The 21,517-nt window shown below is 54.3% G+C and overlaps 1 protein-coding gene and 1 pseudogene across 4 annotated transcripts; one reads left to right on the top strand and one right to left on the bottom strand.

Moving 5' to 3' along the window:
• Positions 1–1,894: 1,894 nt before the first annotated feature.
• On the top strand, positions 1,895–9,092 carry LOC119113859 (cleavage and polyadenylation specificity factor subunit 4-like). 4 transcript variants are annotated; one of them, XM_037238090.1, is made up of 7 exons: positions 1,895–1,965; positions 4,824–4,984; positions 5,518–5,721; positions 6,532–6,721; positions 7,837–8,008; positions 8,280–8,351; positions 8,971–9,092. In XM_037238090.1, exons 2-7 carry the CDS (start codon positions 4,882–4,884, stop codon positions 9,070–9,072), a joined length of 843 nt encoding a protein of 280 aa, XP_037093985.1. In that variant the 5' UTR covers positions 1,895–1,965; positions 4,824–4,881; the 3' UTR covers positions 9,073–9,092. The 4 variants fall into 4 exon arrangements, with proteins under 4 accessions (XP_037093985.1, XP_037093982.1, XP_037093984.1 ...); XM_037238087.1 differs by having other exon boundaries at positions 1,895–1,981; XM_037238089.1 differs by having other exon boundaries at positions 1,899–1,965; positions 4,827–4,984.
• Positions 9,093–9,997: 905 nt separating this feature from the next.
• Positions 9,998–17,498, bottom strand: LOC119114198 (polycomb protein Sfmbt-like; annotated as a pseudogene).
• Positions 17,499–21,517: the final 4,019 nt, after the last annotated feature.

The raw sequence follows: 21,517 nt of genomic DNA, 5'->3' as shown, positions 1-21,517 counted from the left end.
GATGTCTTGATCGTTGACATAACGCACAAAGAGACATCGGAACAGGAAGCGATTTGTGAAAGGGGTATCGTAATGATGACAAAGCGGATGAGTGCGCTCGAAGAAGTGGCAGCGGGTTATTTGGGCATGAGCGATGCGAAGTCTGACAAGCAGGACTTCCTTGAGGTCATTATCTTTATTAATTGTCGGCCAGTAACATAGGCTGGGTCTGATTGAGCGAAGATGGGGATGAGCGCGTTGATTCCAATCAAATTGGAGAAAAAAATGAAAATGTGAATTGATTGACTGTAAGAACATCGGAAACAGGACGAGAAAGATGATAACGCTCCGGTAACACAAGGCTTTGTTTAACTTCCTCGTCTGCGATGTTGTTCTAATGCATATTGGCGTGTCCAGGTATCCATATAAATATTATGTGTGTCTGTTGAGGAAGGGAGAAAGGCGTTCAACGCATACCGTTTATAATTTGATGAGATGAATTACGAAGAGGTCTAAGAGCTTGTAGCAAGGAGTGAGAGTTCATAAAGATGACTGCCCCTTGCGTGAAACCTTGTTTGACGTGGAGTAGGGCCGCCGTGCTTGCTGTTAGTTCAGCCATGTACATTTTATGCTGTAACCTGACAGGCGGTCTGATTTGCGGTAATAATAATTTACGAATGCAGCTATCGCGTATGGAGCCGTCAGTATGTATACAGGCGAGAGCGCCAGGGAGTGGGACTGTCAGACCTCTAAACCGCAGGTGGACCAGGGGTTGAGGCCCAGGCCAGGACAGCGGGAGGGCAGGCGCATGACCTCGCATACCCCCTGCTCGGTCAGCTCCTCCAGCAGATTTCTGTCCGACATCTCGGTAATCTCTGGGACGCACAAGACCGCCTGGATGGTGTTCAGATGGCCTGCGATCGTGACTGTCATTGCCCGCTCCAGGAACATGCTTTATTTTAGCAGGTTCTTGGCTTGTTAATCGGCATACACTCTCACCAGGAGGGCTCCTGAGCGGAGCGGTTTCGAGGTTTGCCTGGTGGAGCTCGAGCTCCCGACAGGTAGCGAATGGGTTTCCCGTAGGGAAACTTTTCCATCCATGTTTTTTGACGAGCACAAAGTTCTGGGCTGTCGGGGGAGATGCAGGGGAACGAACAAGCTCCTCGCCGGGAGAAATGTGGATGACATCTTTTATTACCTGAACTTATTAAGAATACCTTACTTAACTTAATTTACTTATTTGCAACTAACCTAACTTATTAACAAACTTTTTTAACTTGAGGCCAATAACTCAACGTTATAAGCCTAATTTTTTAAAAAAAATTAACCGTAATTTCAACTTATGCTCATGAACAAGTTATTGTGGCGACTTAAGCTTAACCGTGCAGTTCGGGTACCCCTTCAAGCTTTCCTGGGCGCAAAGGCATGACAAAGGCTTTAGCGGTTTCCTCACCCCGTTAGTCCTTACAACAGCCGGCAGGTGGCAGCGCTTCCTGACCCGAGACGGGGAGAGGCGGAGCATTAGATATAGCATGTGCACTAAATGCGGAAGATGCTTACACTTATAGCTCTTTCATAATCCAAAAAGGGATAAAAATGGACTGAAGGTTACCAGGGCAATGTGTGATGTAATTCTAATAAGAACGCCACCATTAGATTAACCCCACGAAGACAAAAATCAACCCAACTGGAGCAAGGTTAGTACCTAACCATCACGAGCAACACCGTCCGCGCACGCTCAAACGCCTGTCGTGCCTGTGTACCATAGTTAATGTTCTATTCAGGGAGTGAGCGCAAACCAGGACAATGGCGCGAGCTGTTGTGTGAAAGATATCTGCATTTTAAGAAGGGCTATTTCCTTGGGCTTGGATTTCGTCACTGTAGCGTCACTTTCGGATAGTACTGCACTGCTGCTGTTATTGGCTGGTTTATTCGTGTTAGTTCTCGTGCTTTCGATACCTTCAAAGCTCCTTCAATTTTTGGCGGGTAGGTGACCGTGAGGGTAAGTCGAAACTTGTCTAGTTTTGTGAACCAAAATTTGCTGTACCTAGGACATAAGCAAGACCGTATGACATACCTAGTTGTCTTTGGGCAGTTTAGTTATTGGAAGGCACTTGGCTACTAGTATTTAAGGAAACTCAGTAGTTAAAGGGATTGGACGCACCTTAAAAATTGGCATGCTCAAAATATTGAACAATCGTCACTGTCTTGATAAAGAGTCTATACCTTTCCTAGATGTCTGTTCTACCCTGTGGCCTACTGTCAAAAGTATTGATTAAACACGGATCACATTGTGGAAGTTTGTGACATATGGTTGCCCTCATATTATGGGGTTTCAGTAGTCCATAGTGCCACAGTTGAGGGAGACCTTAAAAATGAAATACTAATGGGCCATTTTGAAAAAGTTTCCCTCCTTTTCAGTTTTCCCAAATGATCAAACTAAACTGGGTTTAAAGTATGGTACCAGATTATTTGAATATCAGCAATGTAGACCTTGCACACTGCCTGCTAAACCTCAGATTCAGAAATATGCAGGGTTGACAGGTATGAGAAAAACACTTTGAATTGTACATATATTGTATAAAGAGTGAAATGATGTTTCTGGAGGTGCGGAGGTTTCTGGAAGTAGAGTTGTTTTGGGTTGTGCATCTGCTGATATCAGTATTGCATGAGTTTTATCCTAGATTCCCTTAACTGAGTCAGCACCAGGAAGTGTGAGGCCTTTGCCAGTGATGCCAATATTTGTCAGTGTGCCATGTTGAATGCATGTGGCCAGTGGAAGCATGTCTGTTTAGTTAAAAGAATGAATATTCCAAGCTGTAATGTGGCCATGTTGCGGCCAAAACTGTTCAGATTGATGTTTAAAGCATCCAGTTATGCATTAGTTTTTTGGGACTTTATGAGTCACAGTCAAAAATTGCTCACCATGCAAGCATTCAGGTGGCCTGAGTCTGCATTTTTGCATCATGCACACTCTTGGACAAACTGTGCGTGAGATCTATTTCAAACCAGCTGTGTTATATGCATGATTGGTTACATCATCTAGTGTATTTATTGTTAGCACTATTACCTTTGCAATGCCAAGCATGGGTGACACAATCATCCGTCCTGGTGTTTAGGAACATCTGTGTGGTTCAGTGCATCACATTAACATTTTACTTAGCTGAATGTCAAACATATGCATGCCTCTCCTTCAAGTTTCAAGTTTTTGCCATCTCAGGTCATTAATCTATGATTAAGTAAAACAATTATACATGATTTTGAAGTTTACAAAAAATGTCATTTTGTGCTGTGTGTTTGTCTTTATGTGCAACCAATTGCCCTTTTTATTTGCAGGGTGAATAACATTTGTATAACGCACATTGTCATTGTGCAGGAATAGTCCAAGTATGTTTGATTATTTCAAGCACCAGCTGAGATCAGAATTGCATGAGGTCAAATTTTAAGGCTTTGGTGTTTTTGCGTGGTTTTGTTGTATGATAGTTAACAATCTGATGTGTTGCAGTCAGTGATTTGACTTTGTTATATACCAGTGAACCTATAATCCATTGGGAATTTGGGAGGAGGTAAATGGTGGCATGTTTTAATGCAAACCAAGTTTATACCATGATAATGGTTAATAATCTGAGAAGAATTTGTTGATCACATTGGCAGTTCCATTATATTTTCAAACTTTTGCTTTAGCACATTGATTATGGCATCAGCAGGATATCGTCCACACACCTCTCCACATCTTGTGATGAGAATGATGCATAGAGCCTGTCACATATAGTAAAATATCTTGATGTATGACAGATAATGCTTATGCTGCATAAAGTGATTGATGCAGGCATTCAAAGTTGCAGTCCATTCTACCCAGACATGCACAAGCTGTCAAACTTGGCCTGCATGAATGCTTTGTATGGCAAAATTGTTAAATTTGTTGCAATGTTAGGATAGACCTGTGGAGTCAATGCTTCGGCTTTTTTGCCCTCTCCCCTCATCTGAACCTCATCAGTTCAGAGCAAAATGACCATATCTGGTGGGAAGGAAAAGAGCTAAATGATATAGAATGAAAATGGTTCTAATCCTTCCAATGCAAGATACAGAAGATAATTTGTGCCCATCTCTCAAGCTTTTTCATGTTTTTCACATTGAGTGGGTGAGAAAAAAGCTTTAGAGTAGTACACATGAATGCTTAGGAACATGGCACACAAAACATGGAGACAATTTTCATAGAATGATTTTTCCCTGTGGAGCAAAAATATTGTGTTACAATAAGAATAGGCAACTTTTAGGCAACCCAGAAGATCTCAGGTGAGTTGAATTTTGCCTTTTACATGTTTGGGTATTATGATGCAACCAAGAATGTTCCATGATGAAATGCATCACTAAAATGTGTCCAGCTGCTCCACAAGGGGTCATGCAAAGAGCAAAAATCGGTGGAATTATTACATCCCAGCAATACAGTCTTGAAAAAGAATGAAGCCAAAGAAATCAGCAGAATGTGCCAATGGGTTATACAAATGATTTCTAAAGAATGGTTTGCTGCAGACCCAAGCCCCAAGCGAACCTGTCAGACACTGCAGCACTGCATATAGTGTTTAAGAGACACATGCTAATGTATCAAGGGCATATAACATTCTGCTTTGTTGCAGCCCAGACATACTGGGGTTCGGGAAATTGCATTCTGCTGTCTAATGGCAGTTGTAAGATGTGAGTCATACCCAAGTAGACATTGGTCCTAGTGTTTTAAGTGTTTGAACAGCACTGGTGCTGATAATATACTCCCAGTCACAGCTTGCCCACGCCAGCCACGTGTCTACGCACCGGAAAGCCAATAGTGTGCTCCCCCACCGTGTCAGCAGGCAGGCAGTGGTGTGCAGTGCCGGCGGCCGGACTGGGCTGAAGAGCGGCGCCATCATGGAGACCCTGGTGGCCAACGTGGACGACATGGTGTTCGACATCGAGGTGACGCTGCGGGAGCAGCTGGGCGCCCAGTCGCTGCCATTCGCTGGCATGGACAGTGAGTACTGACTCGGCGGGGTCCTCTCTTTGACGCGAGTACCGACGCGGCCGAGTCCCGCGTGGATAGTGAGTACCGAGTCGCTCGTGTTTATGGCGCGTACAGCGAGTACTGGTCAGCAAAGTCTCGAGGCAGAGGCTCGGCGTAGTCAGTGGTTACCATCTGAACAGTGTTTGGACGTTGATGTTGCGCAGTGGATATGGGCGATTAATCTCCAGTGCGTTGCTGCGTTGGGTCATGCGGCACGAGCCATTTCAGTCCTGGCGGTATTGTATCAACTTTGAACATTGTCTTAATCTAGCGCACTGGTGCATCCTCCGTCCATTCAACCAGACGTGCTTGAAATTAGTGAACAGCCTCTGCTTCTGTTTGGTGTTCAACTGCTCCGTAAGGAGCAGTGCTTTTGCAGCGTCTTCCCCCAACATGGACAGCGTTCCCAACAGCGGACCCGCTCGCTGCGGCCAACGCGCCGTGGGTGGGTCCGGCCAGCCGCGGCCCACTCGCTAACACGGCGCCGTCCGCCGCGCCGCCAGAGTCCATGTCGGGTGTGTGCAACTTCTTCGCCAAGGGTCGGTGCACGCGCGGAGACCTGTGCCCGTTCCGACACCTGCGCGGCGACCGCTCCATCGTCTGCAAGCACTGGCTGCGCGGACTCTGCAAGAAGGGGGACTCGTGCGAGTTCCTGCACGAGTACGACATGACCAAGATGCCCGAGTGCTACTTCTACGCCAAGTTCAGTGAGTAGTGTCGAGAGTCGTCCCCGCGGTGGGCGCCTCTGCGCTGCGGCGTTGAGAAGGGTTATCGGCGAGGGTGGACTCTTCCGTCTGTGGAATCTCGGTGGGACTCCTGCAAACGCCTATGATAAGTGCTTGTTTGTGGTGCTGATGGACAAATGGCCATGCGTTGTGGTTTATCAATGCTATTTGTAGCATAGAATGCATCGTAATGAGGGCTTGATTTTATGAGACGGGATTTTTAGCATGAAAACAAAGCTTATTGGAATGTGACACTATGTGTAGCACCCAGCTGCTCTTCAGTTTTCGCTATGGCGTCACAATAATAGGATGTGGATAGTCACGTATCTCTTAGTATTATCAGTGGGGCTTACAACTGCGCCATTTGTGCCCCTTTTAGTATTTGTTTGATTTTTGTTTAGGAAATGAATGAGTGTTGGTACATTAGACGCACGCCACGGCCAGTGTGATGTTCCCTCCTCCTCTGTGACTGAGCGATGTTGGTGGCACCAGATGTGTGCCACTCATGGCAACATTGAGGCACCCACCGCTTGGCACCACCGTTTCGCATGGCTGATCGCCGCGGCCGCCTTCCAGACGCGCGGCTCTTCTCTCTCCCCCCCCCCCCCCCCCCTTCCCCAGCCGGCGCCACGAAGCCGCGCCGGTCGCCTGACGCCACCACTGACCGGCCCTCTCCATCGGACGCGTGCCACAAGGAATGTTCGTTCCCCCCCCCCCCTCCCGCTTCCCCAGCCGGCGCCACGGAGCCTCGCCTGTCGTCTGACCCCACCACTGACCGGCCCTCCCCGCCAGACGCCTGCCACAACAAGGAGTGTCCGTTCCTGCACATTGACCCGGAGACCAAGCAGCGCGACTGCCCGTGGTACGACCGCGGCTTCTGCCGGCACGGGCCGCTCTGCCGCAACCGGCACGTGCGGCGCGTGCTCTGCCTCAGCTACCTGGCCGGCTTCTGCCCGGCCGGCGCCGGCTGCCGCCTCATACAGTGAGTGGCTGTCGACGGCGCGCCGTCTGCTGGCGCCGCCGGTGGCTGCGCCGGTGCCAGGGTGGCGGCGGCGGACGTGAGCAGCCCGCACGTCACCGCTGCGGCCAGTGCACCTGCTCAGGTCCGCTATTGTCGTGGGGTTTCCGTAGAGGGTGGTCTTGTTCCATAGTAGGGTTTCCGTAGAGGGTGGTCTTGTTCCGTAGGGTTTTGTGGGGTTTGTGCTAGGTTCGCCTGTCTGCATGCCTTCGGTGGACCTGGACCCTCGGTATCAGCCTTTAACGATCTGTCGGTGGCGATGTATGTATAGGATGACCTCATAAAGTCGGGACGTATCGTTCGATCTCACAGTCGTTTTGGGAGCCGTCGCTCCTGGTTCGGCCTCTGAGAAAGTTTGTTTCGGAGAATGTACGAGGGTGCCACCATTGAGCGATTCTCTACCATCATTGTCCCTGCCCAATGCTACCGTCCCCGGCAGTGATCTTTCCCCCCGTCCTTTTATGGCATGCAGGACGACGCGCGTTGGTCGGCGGCGTCACGCTTTCATCTCCCGTTCGCTATCCCTTGCCTCCTTACGCAGGCACGTGCATTGCTTTTGTTGGAGTGTCGCACGTCGCGCCTCGAGAACAATCCCAATCCCACCGCAATCGCAATCCCTCAATCCCATCTCGTGCGACCGAGCATTGTTGCGTCTTCGTAGCTCCGCTGATGCACAGCCGGAATGTCTATGGCGGACGGTGTCGGCGGGCCCCTTACCGTCTCGTGTTTGCTGGAGGCGCCGGCGGACCCGACCCGCCGTCACGTGACCCGGCCCAACTCGCCGACAGCTCGCCAGCTCACGTGACCCGGCTGCTGCTGCTCGTAGCCCGTGGCCCGCCGTCAAGTGACCTGGTCCGCTGCTGCACGTGGCCCGTTGTCCGCTATCACGTGATTCGGTCCGCCGCTGTACGTTGCGTGTGGCCCGCCGTCACGTGACCCGATCCGCTGCTGCATGTGACCCGTATCCCGCCGTCACGTGACCCGGTCCGCTGCTCAATGTGACCCGTGACCCGGTCCGCTGCCGCCCCCGCCTCGCCCGGGGCTCACGGGGCCTGCTGACGCTGCCGTTCTGTGCGCAGTCCGCGGTTCGAGCTGCCGCAGAGCACCGAGGAGGGCAAGCCCGGCTCCAAGGGCAAGTCCAACATCACCTGCCACTACTGCGGCGAGGTGGGCCACAAGGTCGTCAACTGCTTCAAAATGTCGCCCGACAAGCGGGAGGCGCAGTTGCGCCAGGCCTCGGAGAAGTATGAGGTCAGTCACGTGGCCCGCGCCGGGGGCAGGTCACTGGAGGCTACCGGCTTGGGCGTCGTGAGTGTAACGTTGAGGTCCTGGGTTCGAAGCTCATCGCGGACAACTTTCTTTGGTCGTGCTTTACCAATGTCTCATATAGCAATGGCCGGCGACATAACTTGCAGTCTGCTGTGGCTCGGCATGCAGTGACGGCAGGGCCGCCCGCTAGCTATGGGTGCCTCTGCATCGACTCTACCTGACCTGACCTTACCTAACCCGTGCCCGGCGGCAGGCGGCGGCCGCCCGGTACATCGGCGGTGGCTCGCACGGTCGCCACGACACGGACCGCATCACGTGTTACAAGGTGAGGGTGCGCGGCGGGGGCCCGGCCTGTCAGGGCGGTGGCCGCCGACACTGTCAGCACGAGCGGCTCAGCCAGCTGCGTGAGAGCGCATAAACTGGTACCAATATCCAACCATTTGCAGGTCTGTTTGTGGGCTGTTTGCAATTGATTTTTTTCGTGGCGATGTCCCATGTTAATTTTTGACGCATACTGGATGAAAAGAGCCGGATTCTCACGGCTGGCTACGTTTCGTAATTTAGCGCGTCTTGTGAAAAGTGGCGCCTCACTCGTGTTTTAAGAAGCTTAAGTACGCTGTGGCGCCGTTTTGTCACATGCCTTGCATGCATGCCACCAAAGATCAAGTTTTACCGACATTTCGAGCATATCAAATACGTACGTGTCTATGTGATACGCGCACAAATGCTGGGAGCCACCGCCAAGCGTCGGGACAGTCGTTTAATATAAAATTATATATATGTAAATATATATAATATAAAAATAATAAAGAATTTAACATAATAATAAAAACTTCGCCGTAGCCACGTCGTTTAATCCCGCCACATCTCGCCGCCGTCTGCGGGCGGCCAGTGTTCTGGTCCGAGCCCGCTGTGACCGACTGTGGGCCGTGGTGTGTTCACAGTGCGGCGAGAAGGGCCACTTCGCCAACCGCTGCACGCACGGCGCCTACTCGTTCCTCAGCTCGGCGCCGCCGGCGCCCGCCCAGGCGCCGGGCGCCACGTGAGCCGGACACGCGGCGGCAGGGCCGGGCACGTGGCGCCGGCGCCACCGGCAGTCGGCCCGGCGTCGCCTGCGTCGTCCGAGGCCACCCGGCCGGCGGCGTCCACCGCCAACGCGTGCGCGAGACTGGAGGCCGTGGGGTCCCGCGGTCGCACAGCCCCGCGCTGCGATCGGTGCGCTCGTGGAGAGGGAGGCCGCGGAAGACGGCGCCGCCTGTCGTCTCTCCCCCGGTGCACTGGTGATGATGATGATGATGACTAATATTGGACCCGGGCGGGCGCATGGAACAGGGGACAGTAGAGGACTGCGCCACCGGGTGGTCTGGACGGTGCTCGCCTGTGAGACGCGTCTGCACGGTGACTGCGGTAGCCCCGCCCCATGTTATGTTCCAGGGGAAGCTCGTCGAGTGTCTGTCGCATGTCACGTGCAACCGCCATGTGTTTCAATTGTATATTTTGTACAATACAGCCTAGGTACGCTCGAAGTTTGAATTATGGCTTTATATAGGAGAAATGAGGACGACATGACAATCAGTGCGAAATGAGTCAAAGCATACGTACAAAAGTGTCCATGGGGCGACATAACCAAGCTCGGCCGCTGCGGTGGGCGCCCTCGCGACGAACGGCCCTCCACGCGCCGGCCGTGCCCCGGCTCGTCGCCGCGCTAAACCTCCAGCTACCGTGTCGCCGCCCGTCTAAATCAATCAGAACATGATACTGAACGCGACCGCAGCTGCGACCAAATAGCACTAAAAACACTGTAAATGCCAGCGGCGGCGGGGGCGACCCGCTCCCGGCGGCCGTCGGGGCGTGGTCGGCCGCCGGCCGCTGGCGGTGGGAGCCCGCGGCCGCCCCGCGCGCGCGCGCCATCACACGCTGGTCCGCCGGCGGCGCCGGCACGCCGCCGTCGCAAAAATACCGGCCCCCGACGCCGCACGCGCGCCATTCGCTCACAGCTCGGCGGCGGCCGCCGCGCGCCCGACCGCGCCCTGCGGACGGTCCATCACACCTTCTTGAAGCTGGCCATGAAGCGGGCCTGGGCCGGCGCCACGCGCGCGCGCAGCTTTTGCACGAGGTTCTCGATTTTGAGGCTGGGCCCGACCTTCCAGCACGCCAGCTCCAGCACCTGATGCTTGGTGAGGTCGAGCAGGCGGGCGCCGTCGACGCCCGCCTGCTGGAAGCTGTCGCAGTAGGCGGCGCACTCGTTGACGCGCAGGAACTGGCCGACGTCGGCCACGGACCAGGCGGCCGGGTCCAGCTGCCCGGCCGCCGGCGCCGCCGCGCCCGGCCCCGACGCCGCGTCCACGAGGCGCGGAATGAGCGCAGTCGGCGGCGCGTCCGCGTCAGCCGCCGGCGTCGGCGCCGGCGCCGGAGCCAGCGCCGGCGCCAGCTGCTCCGGCTGCTGCTGCTGCGGGGGTGGCTGCGCCGGCGCCGGCGCCGGCGGTGGCGGCGGCGGCGACAACTCCGGCACCAGCGCCGCCAGCGACTCGTCAGCGGCGGCGGCGGCGGCGGGACGCCGGCCGGGCGGCCGCGGCCGACGGCCCACCATCTTGCGTCCGGCGCGGCGGCGTCCGGCGCGCCGGCCGGCCGGCCGCTCGCCAGCGCGCGGCGGCTCCAGCTTGTAGCCAACCAGCCGGCACCAGCCGACCGGGAAGATGTCAGGACTGGCGGCGTCCACCCACTGGTCGAACTGCTCCTCCCAGCCGGTAAAGTGCACGCGCAGCAGGCGTCCGACCACGGCCGCCACCGTCGCCACACACACCAGCTGCGGGTCCATCAGATCCACCGCCTCCAGCCGCTGGCCCGGCTGAAAGCCGTGCGAGAGCGGCGGCCGCTGGAACAGATGCGGCGGCGCCGGCTGAGCGCCCGGCTCGGCCGCCAGGTACGCCTCCCAGGTGAACGTGTCGGCCGTGTAGCCGTGCGGCGGCGTCAGCGGCACGCCCACCGTCCGGCAGAAGCGCGGCGGGAAGATGTACGGCGAGCTGACGTGGTAGCAGAACCAGTCGCCGCCCGGCTGGCCCGGCTCGGTCGGCAGCGTCTCCAGCCGCACCATCAGGTAGCCGCCGCCCAGCACCTGCTTGACGGTGGCGACGCCGATGCTGCTCAGGTTGAGCGGGTCCAGCGCCTCCAGCTTCATGCCCACCTGGTGACGGGAGAGCCGCCAGGGCGGATGTCAGCCGCCGCGTCCGCACGGGCCGCTGCAGCCAAGGGGTGGCGCACAGCTGATGGACACTCGGCACAGCTGGCAGACACAGCCAACAGACACCCACCATAGCGGCAGACACAGCTGATGGACACCCACCACAGCGGCAGACACAGCTGATGGACACCCATTACAGCGACATACACAGCCAACAGACACCCAGCACAGTTGGCAGACAGCCAACAGACAGTGGCAGATACAGCCTGCAGACACGCAGCACAGTGGCAGACACAGCCAACAGACACCCAGCATAGCAGCAGACAAGCCTTCAGACTCCCAACACGACGGCAGACAGTCTGCAGACACCAAGCACGGCGGCAGACACAGCCTGCAGACAACCAGCACAACAGCAGACAGTCTACAGACACCCAGCACGGCGACAGACAGCCAACAGACACCTAGCACGGCAGCAGACAGTCTGCAGACACCCAGTAGAGCGGCAGACATAGCCTGCAGGCACCCAGCACAGTGGCAGACACAGCCACAGACCTACAGTCAACAGACACAGGACACGGCAGCGGACACACAGCCGCCCACAAGGGGCGTCAGACATGTTATATCAGCACCGGCGACGTCTACACAGGAACACTTCGGCACCCGAGAGGGCTCCGGCGGCGGCGGCGGCCGCGGCAGCACCGAAACGGCCGCGACGAGCAGCCGCGTCACGAGCAGCCGCGTCACGAGAAGCTCCATCACGAGCACCCACGTCACGAGCCACGGCATCACACCAGAGCCGTCACGATGATCGCATTTTGATTTTCGAGCGCGTCGATTGCGGCGGTCATTTAACGCTCACTCACGGGCGTCAAATGACCGCTGCAGTCACTCGCTCACACATCTCTCATGTATTCAGCACGCGCGAGTGCTGCACGCGAAACGCGCTGATTCACCAGGCCTGAGTTTGCCACATGAGAACTCGCGCCATACAGCATTAAACGGGTGAATAGATCATCTATAAATTTGGTTTTTCCGTTTGGTTCAAAGTCCATTTGGTTCATGAAATCTAAAACCACCTTGGCTGAACAGGTCAGATTCTCGCAAACGGGAGATCATAGAGACTGGCTCGCAAACCGTAGGAGCCAGAGCAGTGCCTGTGTTCAGCTTCTACGTGCCGACACTGAACGAGAACACAGACAGTTGACAGTCAGTGATCACAGCGACGGAGCAGAGCCGCCCGCACTCTGGCGGCTCTGAACCAGCAGAGCCGTCCGCACTCCACTCTGGCGGTTCTGAACCAGCAGAGCCGCCCGCACTCTGGCGGCTCTGAACCAGCAGAGCCGCCCGCACTCTGGCGGCTCTGAACCAGCAGAGCCGTCCGCACTCCACTCTGGCGGTTCTGAACCAGCAGAGCCGCCCGCACTCTGGCGGCTCTGAACCAGCAGAGCCGCCCGCACTCTGGCGGCCCTGAACCAGCAGAGCCGCCCGCACTCTGGCGGCTCTGAACCAGCAGAGCGGCCCGCACTCTGGCGGCTCTGAACCAGCAGAGCCGCCCGCACTCCACTCTGGCGGTTCTGAACCAGCAGAGCCGCCCGCACTCTGGCGGCTCTGAACCAGCAGAGCCGCCCGCACTCTGGCGGCTCTGAACCAGCAGAGCCGCCCGCACTCTGGCGGCTCTGAACCTACAGAGCCGTCCGCACTCCACTCTGGCGGTTCTGAACCAGCAGAGCCGCCCGCACTCTGGCGGCTCTGAACCAGCAGAGCCGCCCGCACTCTGGCGGCTCTGAACCAGCAGAGCCGCCCGCACTCTGGCGGCTCTGAACCAGCAGAGCCGCCCGCACTCTGGCGGTTATGAACCTGCAGAGATGCCCACACTCTGGCGGCTCTGAACCAGCAGAGCTGCCCGCACTCTGGCGGCTCTGAACCAGCAGAGCCGCCCGCACTCTGGCGGCTCTGAACCAGCAGAGCCGCCCGCACTCTGGCGGTTATGAACCTGCAGAGATGCCCGCACTCTGGCGGCTCTGAACCAGCAGAGCCGCCCGCACTCCACTCTGGCGGTTCTGAACCAGCAGAGCCGCCCGCACTCTGGCGGCTCTGAACCAGCAGAGCCGCCCGCACTCTGGCGGTTATGAACCTGCAGAGATGCCCACACTCTGGCGGCTCTGAACCAGCAGAGCTGCCCGCACTCCACTCGGGCGGTTCTGAACCTGCAGAACCGCCCGCACTCGGGCGACCCTAAACCTTCCGAGTCACCCACACTCTGGCGGCTCTGAACCTTCAGAGCCGCCTGCACTCTGGGCGGCTCTGCAGGTCCGGCCCTGGTTAACAGTGGTGGGTTCACCAGGAAAAACTACAGCGTACGCCATTCTACACTTTGCACATCGCAAGCCACCGATGAATGCCAAGCGTCGGTGAAACCAAGTAGCCCATCCCATCTGGCAACTCCAAAGTCTCCTACGTCACAGTTTTCGCCGTGCCGCCGGCGGCAGCGCTGGCGGCAGCGCTGGCGGCAGCCGGGCGGGCTGGCTGAGGACTGACCGTGAAGCCCTGCTGCGGGGCGGCCGGCAGCGGCGGCTGCCAGTCCTCGGTGACGTCGGTGGCCAGGTACTTGCCCGTCTGGCAGCGCTCCAGGTAGTCGGCCGGCGCCGCGATCTGGTGACCGACCGCCAGCGCCCAGCCCACCGGGTGCACCTGCGGCGCGCACGCACGCGCGACGGTCACACTCACGCACGCGCACGCGCGCGCACGTACCCAGCAGGCGGACGGGGAGCGGACGCAGCTGACGCACACGCACGTGCAGAGTAAAGGGACGCGGTGCAAATTATAATGGTCGTCCGCACGCCCACAGAGGTCAGTCATGGTCACGGCGCGCGCGCGCGCGCGCACGCACGCACGCACGCACGCACGCACGCACGCACGCACGCACGCACGCACACACACACACACACGCACACGCACACGCACACGCACACGCACACGCACACCCACACACACATATTGTCCAGGGAGTGGTGCATCAAGTCAAATGGCAAACAACACACACGCACTCCACACAGGCAACCTGTTGTCATGATTTAAAAAGCCGACGTCCATGACGCGGCAGGAACGGTTCACAAATTCCATTTTGCAACGATCAAACTTCACACCAAGATTAATCTCATCGACGACAGCACTGCCGCACCGCACGGCCGACACGCCACGGCGTCGCCCCCAGTGAGGCGCCACGGCGACGGGGACGCCTCCCTCCCTCCGAGTCGGGACCCACCAGCGGCGAGTTCTCGTGGCACCAGTTCTCGTGTGTGTGTGTGCGTGGACAGAGTCGGGACCCACCAGCGGCGAGTTCTCGTGGCACCAGAAGCCGCCGTCGTCGCTGGGCGCGTCCAGGTAGCGGATATGCAGCCGGCGGCCGACCACCTGGCTGACGGCGGCGGCGCGCACCTGGCCGATGCAGTTCTTGTCCACCACCTCCACCACCTGCTCCTCGCGCAGGCTGGAGCCCAGGCTGCGCAGCACCTGGCGGCCCGGTCACGACGTGTCGCTCCAGCTCAAGTTGAGTCATGTGGGGTTACTCGGGGGCCCGGACAGACCGCGGCGCGACCTGAGTACCCCACGTATATGTGCGTCGCACTGGGTTAAGCTTCAACTTTTGGTCGATGCAGAGCTGAGAAAATCTGCTTCCACGGACGTTCAAGAAATCGGGGACCGCAAACTACCAGATACATAGCAAACAGCTAATGGGCGCTGACTGCAACCCACCATACCCAACAACAGGCCAACCACCAGAACATTTGCAGAATGTCAAGTGAAAGAGAACGCAGGTTGGTTCATACATCTGGGTGCTTAAATCACTGGTAAAAATCTGAAGCTACCACGAGCAAATCTCGCTCAATCTATGCCAAATTGGGCAGTGCTCTCCAGTGCTCCACTCGACAAATGCCGCTACATTATGATGGAACTTGGCACACAGGGTGAACAGTACTGTAGCAGAAAATGATAGACTGAGTACAGACAGCAGTGACTTTGCGGTGGAATTCGGCAGCAGTGTGCGTGCGTGCGTGTGTGCGTGCGTACGTGCGTACGTGTGTGAACACCCTTATGGTGGCGGATTGGTGGCAGAAAAGTCGCCCTCACATTGAGGCCAGCGGGCAGTGCTACCTCACAAAGGGCGCTGACAGACGCGCCGACAGGTGGTGCTACACAGTGATGACAGCTGGCAGGCGGCGTCATAATGCGACGGGCAAGTCGATCTACAGTGTCGCCCTGTGATGCACACCGGCGGGACAGCTACACTGTGGCGGGCTTCGTGTGACGCCGGCTCGGCGAGCGGGCCAGCTGAGGCGGCCTTACCCGGTGATGGAAGTTGGTGGGCAGCGTGCGGGCGCCGGTGAGCCTCTTCACCAGCAGCTGGCTCCAGTCCGCGTGCCGGCTGGCCACGACCGGCGGCGGGATCAGCGGGCGGCCCTGCGTGGCGTACCCAGCCCACCGGGTGCACGTCGTCCGAACACAGGTCCAGCCAGCGGCCGGCGCTCTCCTCCGCCGTCAGGCCTTCGTAGCGCACCAGGCCGCGGTAGCCCTCCACGCGCAGCACGGTGCCCACCCAGCAGGCGGGCTCGAGGCCGCCGCCCGGCGGCTCGCTCACCACCTCCACCTTGAGGCCGACGCACACGTAGTCCCAGGCGGCCGCCAGCGGCGCGTGCCGGAAACAGGGCACGGGCGCGGCACTGAAGTCCGCCTGGCGCAGCAGGCCGTCCCAGCTGAACGAGTGTGCCACCTCGCGGCGCGGCGCCGGCTCGGCGTCCGGCGAGCCGGCCGAGTCGGCCGACAGCGGCGATTCGGGCGGCGCCGGCGCCTCGGGCGTGGCCGGCGCCGAGTCCGGCTCGGCCGCCAGGCCCTCCACCGAGCGCGCGCAGCTCAGACTGCAGTACTTGCGCTCGCGCGTGTAGAACGCGTGCCGCACGCCGATGGCGCCGCACTTCTGACAGCGCGCCATGCCGTCGCGCACGATCGGGATCAGACTCGGGTCGACGTCCTTCTCGTACGTGATGGGGCCCTTCAGCTTCAGCTTGGGGTCCAGGTGTACCTGGGGGCGCGAGGCGGTCAGACGCGCAGCATCGCACCGCCCGCTCCCGACCGACGCGCGGTCAAAAGGGCGGCGCGCAAACAGCCGACGTGCGGCTGCTGTCTCTGAGCCAACTGCAACGAATATCACGGAGAAAGGCGTTTTACGCGCCAGGTCACCGCAACGATACAACGCCATGCCGAACACAAACTCGAACCTAACACGGACTTGTGCCATATAATGAAATACAATGATGTACCCATGGCAGCACTCCGCGCGCCTGACTAGACGTGACTCGACGAACGACACGCGCGACCGACACGCGACAGCTCGTCACACAGCCCAGCTGCCCCCTATCTTAGTCAGCCGTCTCCCCTGCGTGCCCACACCCCACACACGCAGCGCCGCCCCCACATCGCACCCATCGGCGGCCAGCCGGCCCCGGCCACGCACCTTGGGCTTCTTGGCGTTCTGTGTGGTCTTGCGCCGGGCGTCGGGGCCGCCGGCCGCCTCCTCCTCGCCCGCCTCCAGCTCCATGTCGTCCGGCTTCAGCTCCGGGTCGTAGCCGCTGTACTCCTGGCGGCCCGGAACGGAGTCAGCCGTCGGCCCGGCTCACGCGGCGGCGCAGCTCGGCTCCGACCGCAGCCCAGCAGCGCCCGGACACACGCGGCGGCGCAGCCCCGCTCAAGTGGCGGCGAGCCCGGCTCCGACCGCAGCCCAGCAGCGCCCGGACACACACGGCAGCCTTACAGTGCAAATGCCATCCATAATCTTGTGGGATGTTTTTCTTAATAAAAAAACCTGACAGCTGCCGCGGATAATGAACAGTGTGATACAATACGATATTTTTACGTGCACTGTTGCCACTTTTGAAGGGCAATACACTCATCATTGTGTTGCCGATGCATAAGGAAGCTATTCAAACATGATGAAAGCATGTATAAATACATTGGAGCAATCCAGGATACAGCAGACCTTCCAACAATGCCCCATAACCGATCCGTGCATCATCATAAATGACAAGAACACCATGTTACCAATACATATGCCATATAATATATATATATATATATATATATATATATATATATATACATATATATATATATATATATATATATATATATATATATATATATATATATGCGCCTCCCTCTCCCGCCGCCTCTCACCTGGTACCCCCACTCGGCGAACTCGTGCGGCACGGTGCCAGCCATATCGTGCGGCGCCGTCTGGTCGCCGGCGGCGCCGCCCCCGCCGGCGCCGCCGCCGCCGCCGCCGCCGGGCGCCGGCAGCAGCGACACGGAGCGCGGCGTGTCGCTGAGCATCGGCGCCTCCAGCACGTTGTTGAGCATCACGTCGTTGATGTCGGTGGTGAGCAGATAGGGCGCGGCGCCCGTGGTGGCGAACCAGCTCATGTTGTACTCCATGGCGCCGGCCGAGCAGCCACCTGCCGGCGGCGGCTGCCAACTGAGACGGGCGGCGGGCACGCGGCCGCCAGAGGGCATGCCAGTCGCCGAAGGCACGCCGAGAGCGCGAACTCTGACCGTGGCACAGTGCAAACTGGGAATCTCTATGAGGACAGTAATTCACACTATTTCTGGTTCAAATTATTATGTGAATCACAAACTACACAAAAGTGTGCCATTGTCAGCTGAAAGAAGTGCAATTCAAAAATGTTTGACAATATTGAAGGTTGGATGAAACTAGGGGGTAGTTTTGTTGCATGTCAATGTTTCTTTCTCCAACTGCGCCATCTTACATTACAAATGATGAACATACATTCTAATAAAATAAAAAAAGATGCATATCACCATATGATCTCATGTTCTGGGACCCACAACTAGAAGAAAATTAAAGAACAGAATGTTTCACCACTAGTAAAAAACACAATTTAATGCTTTCAGTAACTACATGAGTGTTTATGTTACTCAAACCACACTCACACAATGTGACATGCAATGTTAGAATTGCAGGACATATAAAAAGCATACATAGATAACTAACTTCCACAGTTGGAGGCACAGGTGTTAAATGTTCCCCAAAATCCCCCAAATATCATAGAATTATCCCATTGGTGGACAAAATGTCAACCTAAACAAATGTCAAGGTGCACATAATACACAAACTACTCAGTATCCCCCCTGACATTATGAAAAAATTGTATCTTAAGTTTCAGGGCACTCAAACTTTCATACAATCCATGGCAGAAAGCTGACAGACTGACCATTACAAAAAGCACCATCAAACATGGCTTGGGGTTATCAGGCAAAATCATGTTCTGAGAATCTGTCATGCAGTTCACGCATCTGAGTGTGGTTTTGTGAAGACATAGCAGGTATGTCATGCATACACTTTCCAGCATACCTTAATATCTTGCAAAAACCACAGCTTATGGTTTCACCCATCTAGCACTTAACATTCAGCACTTTGGAAAATAGCATTGCACTAAGTTTGATTTGTTCCATGGTGAAACCATTACCACAGCTTCAAAAAACTTTGCCAATGAGTGTCTTTTAATTATATTACAGCAAAGTGTGAAGCACTTTCCACTGCACATGACCAAGCTGTCATGACCAAAGGGTATATGAATTTGATTTTACAGTATTAGATGCTAGAATTGCATTTAATACCCTTTGATCATTGGTTCCATACATCATAGAGATCATTCATCAGGAAAAGGTAACAGTTTTATAGTTACTATCACATTTAAGGGGAGTGCTCCACATTCACAATTGGGGTTTTGGTCTGAAATAGCCATCCTGAAGACCTTTTAGTGCTATTCAGGAAGAGTATTTCATTGGGAAGAGAATTTCAGGAAGAGTATTTCAGAGTCACCTTGGCATCTAGGATGTCACAATATTAAAGACTTTCAAATCCTGCCATTTCATAAGCCATGCAGTGATCAAAGTAAATAAAAAATTGTCAAGGTCTCCATATCTGGCATTTGTGAGTGAAATTTGCAGAATGTTACTGATAAAGGCTGTCAGTTGGCTCTCAGTCCATGTTGTGCAAGGTATAATGATGTAATCACACTATGACACATTGAGGAGTACATTTTCCTTAACAGAGAACTGTGCTGTCTATAGTGGTGTTCCAGCTTAAAAATTACAGCAATAGTCATAATTGAGTTTGTTTCATCATATCTAATGCTTGCTTCACAATCTTCAAATACAAAGCATTCCTTTTAAGCATTTAACAGATAAGGAGGATTCTTTACCACAAACAAGAAATTGCAAGCATGACTTTAAAAAAAATGGTAGCCAGAAATTGCAAGCATCTCAAGTATTATACCTGAAAAATATACCTGCCTGGAAAGATTGCTATTACAACCCAAATGAGCATTGTAACATAAACATACATTCATACAAGATAAACATTACACCATATTAAATCTAAAGGCTAAAAGAGGCAAGAATAAAGGAAAGCAATGCGAGTTGTCTAATAATTGCCCCATATTTGACTTACTTTCTGATGCTAGAAGCTGTGGACTAAAGATTCACTCTCAATTTATTTTTTATAGATTTACCAGTTAATGCTTACATCATATAGTTTTGACTTAAATTATTTTTAATCCCTGCACCCTGGGACAAAACCATCTTTTATGGTCCAGTGACACCAGGACACAGCTTAAAGAACAACACGAATACATACATGTGGAATTTTTACACAAACTCAAACAATTCTTCCAACACAGGTTAGCAGATTTCAATATAATATGAACACCCCACTTAACAAGTAGTGACAGTGATTGTTCAGCACTACCTCAATAAAAAACATTACCTTACAATGCATTACACCAGGCCCTTTGCAAAATTGACTGATTTATAGACCTTGTCAGAGAGCACTTTAACTTGGTGTTATGGCTGGATGGCATCTTGCACAGTTATAATAACAATCATGCAATAAAGTTCCTCACACCCAAATTCAACTCAGCCATTGCCACTCACTATTACAAGATACCCTCAACTTCAAAATGAGGTAGATAAAATCTACATCATAAATTGGCTTTAAATATTTGTTGTATTCATTGCCTGTCAAAGTGTTCAGCTGAGCAAAAACATGTCACTCATCCTAGAAGTAGCAAATGCGGACTATAGTTTCAACCTGACCCTGAGATTTATACCAAAATTTGCAATTTACCAATAAATGAAGCAAGCATCAAATATGTTCATTAACAATGATGGACAGATACAGCAGCAAGAAGCAGCGGACAAATGCCCTTTTCTCATAACAAACCAATTTTAGCCTGGTGCTAATGCATGAAAAAATGTGGCACTCAGCCTGCTCTACTGCTTCTTAAGGACCATCACTGCTAGTGACAGGGAGAAAATGTGACATATAAAAATAATCCACTGCATGGTAAAATGTACCCTCAATTTGAAATCATACCCCATGCCAAACATGAAAGCTAGAAAGTTTAGATATGTGAAACCCTGTCTTTCAAAGTATCACTAAGGCATTACCTGACTTGTGATTTGATAACTTACACTATAGAACCAAATGGCCAGTGATCACAAAAAACATGACTTTTACAGGAATGTGCATGTCTTATTTGTTTATCAGCAAAGCGGGTTTCCTCAAGATTAAGTAATGCTGCTCCTCACTTTTCCCATAAGACAACTTCACTTCAAAAGTCCACACCACAGCTCAACAACTCTAGAGCACAATTACAAACTGGATCCTATGACAGCAAACAAAAAGATCATCCCAGATGGCACTGTAATGAGGTACATTGTTAAATCCTGAGTGAAATAATTGTTCCAATTGATGGAATATGATTTACCTTCAATCAAATCCTTTACAACAGTTTGCACATTTTTTTAATAGCAAAATGTCATTTTCTATGTTAAGAGCTGCCATTCAAACATAGCCAATGAACTTAAGATAACAAATGTCATAGCTACCCAGTAACGTCTCATTCCAACTAAAGCAGGAAAAAGAAAACCTTAAAGCATTCCACCCTGGGCGGAAACGGACAACATCGAGCAATCCACAACATAAACAAAGACCACGCTTCTCAGGACACATTTCGCGCACCAAACCGGCGCAGTCCGTTTGAATTGAATTTTACCAACCCAGCTCAGAAGATTGGACTTGTGATGTCTTCTTGACACTTCTGCTCTGATGTTCTGGTGTTGAAACATAAATTCACGAAACAAAACAAGCTTTTACATAAAAATAATGCATTTTTGCGCACCACCACAACACCATTCCAATTCGCGGCAATTGCGCCGCACAACGGCACGCG

This window comes from Pollicipes pollicipes, unplaced genomic scaffold (assembly GCF_011947565.3).
Source record: "Pollicipes pollicipes isolate AB1234 unplaced genomic scaffold, Ppol_2.1 Scaffold_7262;HRSCAF=8765_pilon_pilon_pilon, whole genome shotgun sequence".
NCBI lineage: Eukaryota > Metazoa > Arthropoda > Thecostraca > Pollicipedomorpha > Pollicipedidae > Pollicipes > Pollicipes pollicipes.
This window is presented reverse-complemented; position numbering and strand designations above follow the sequence as displayed.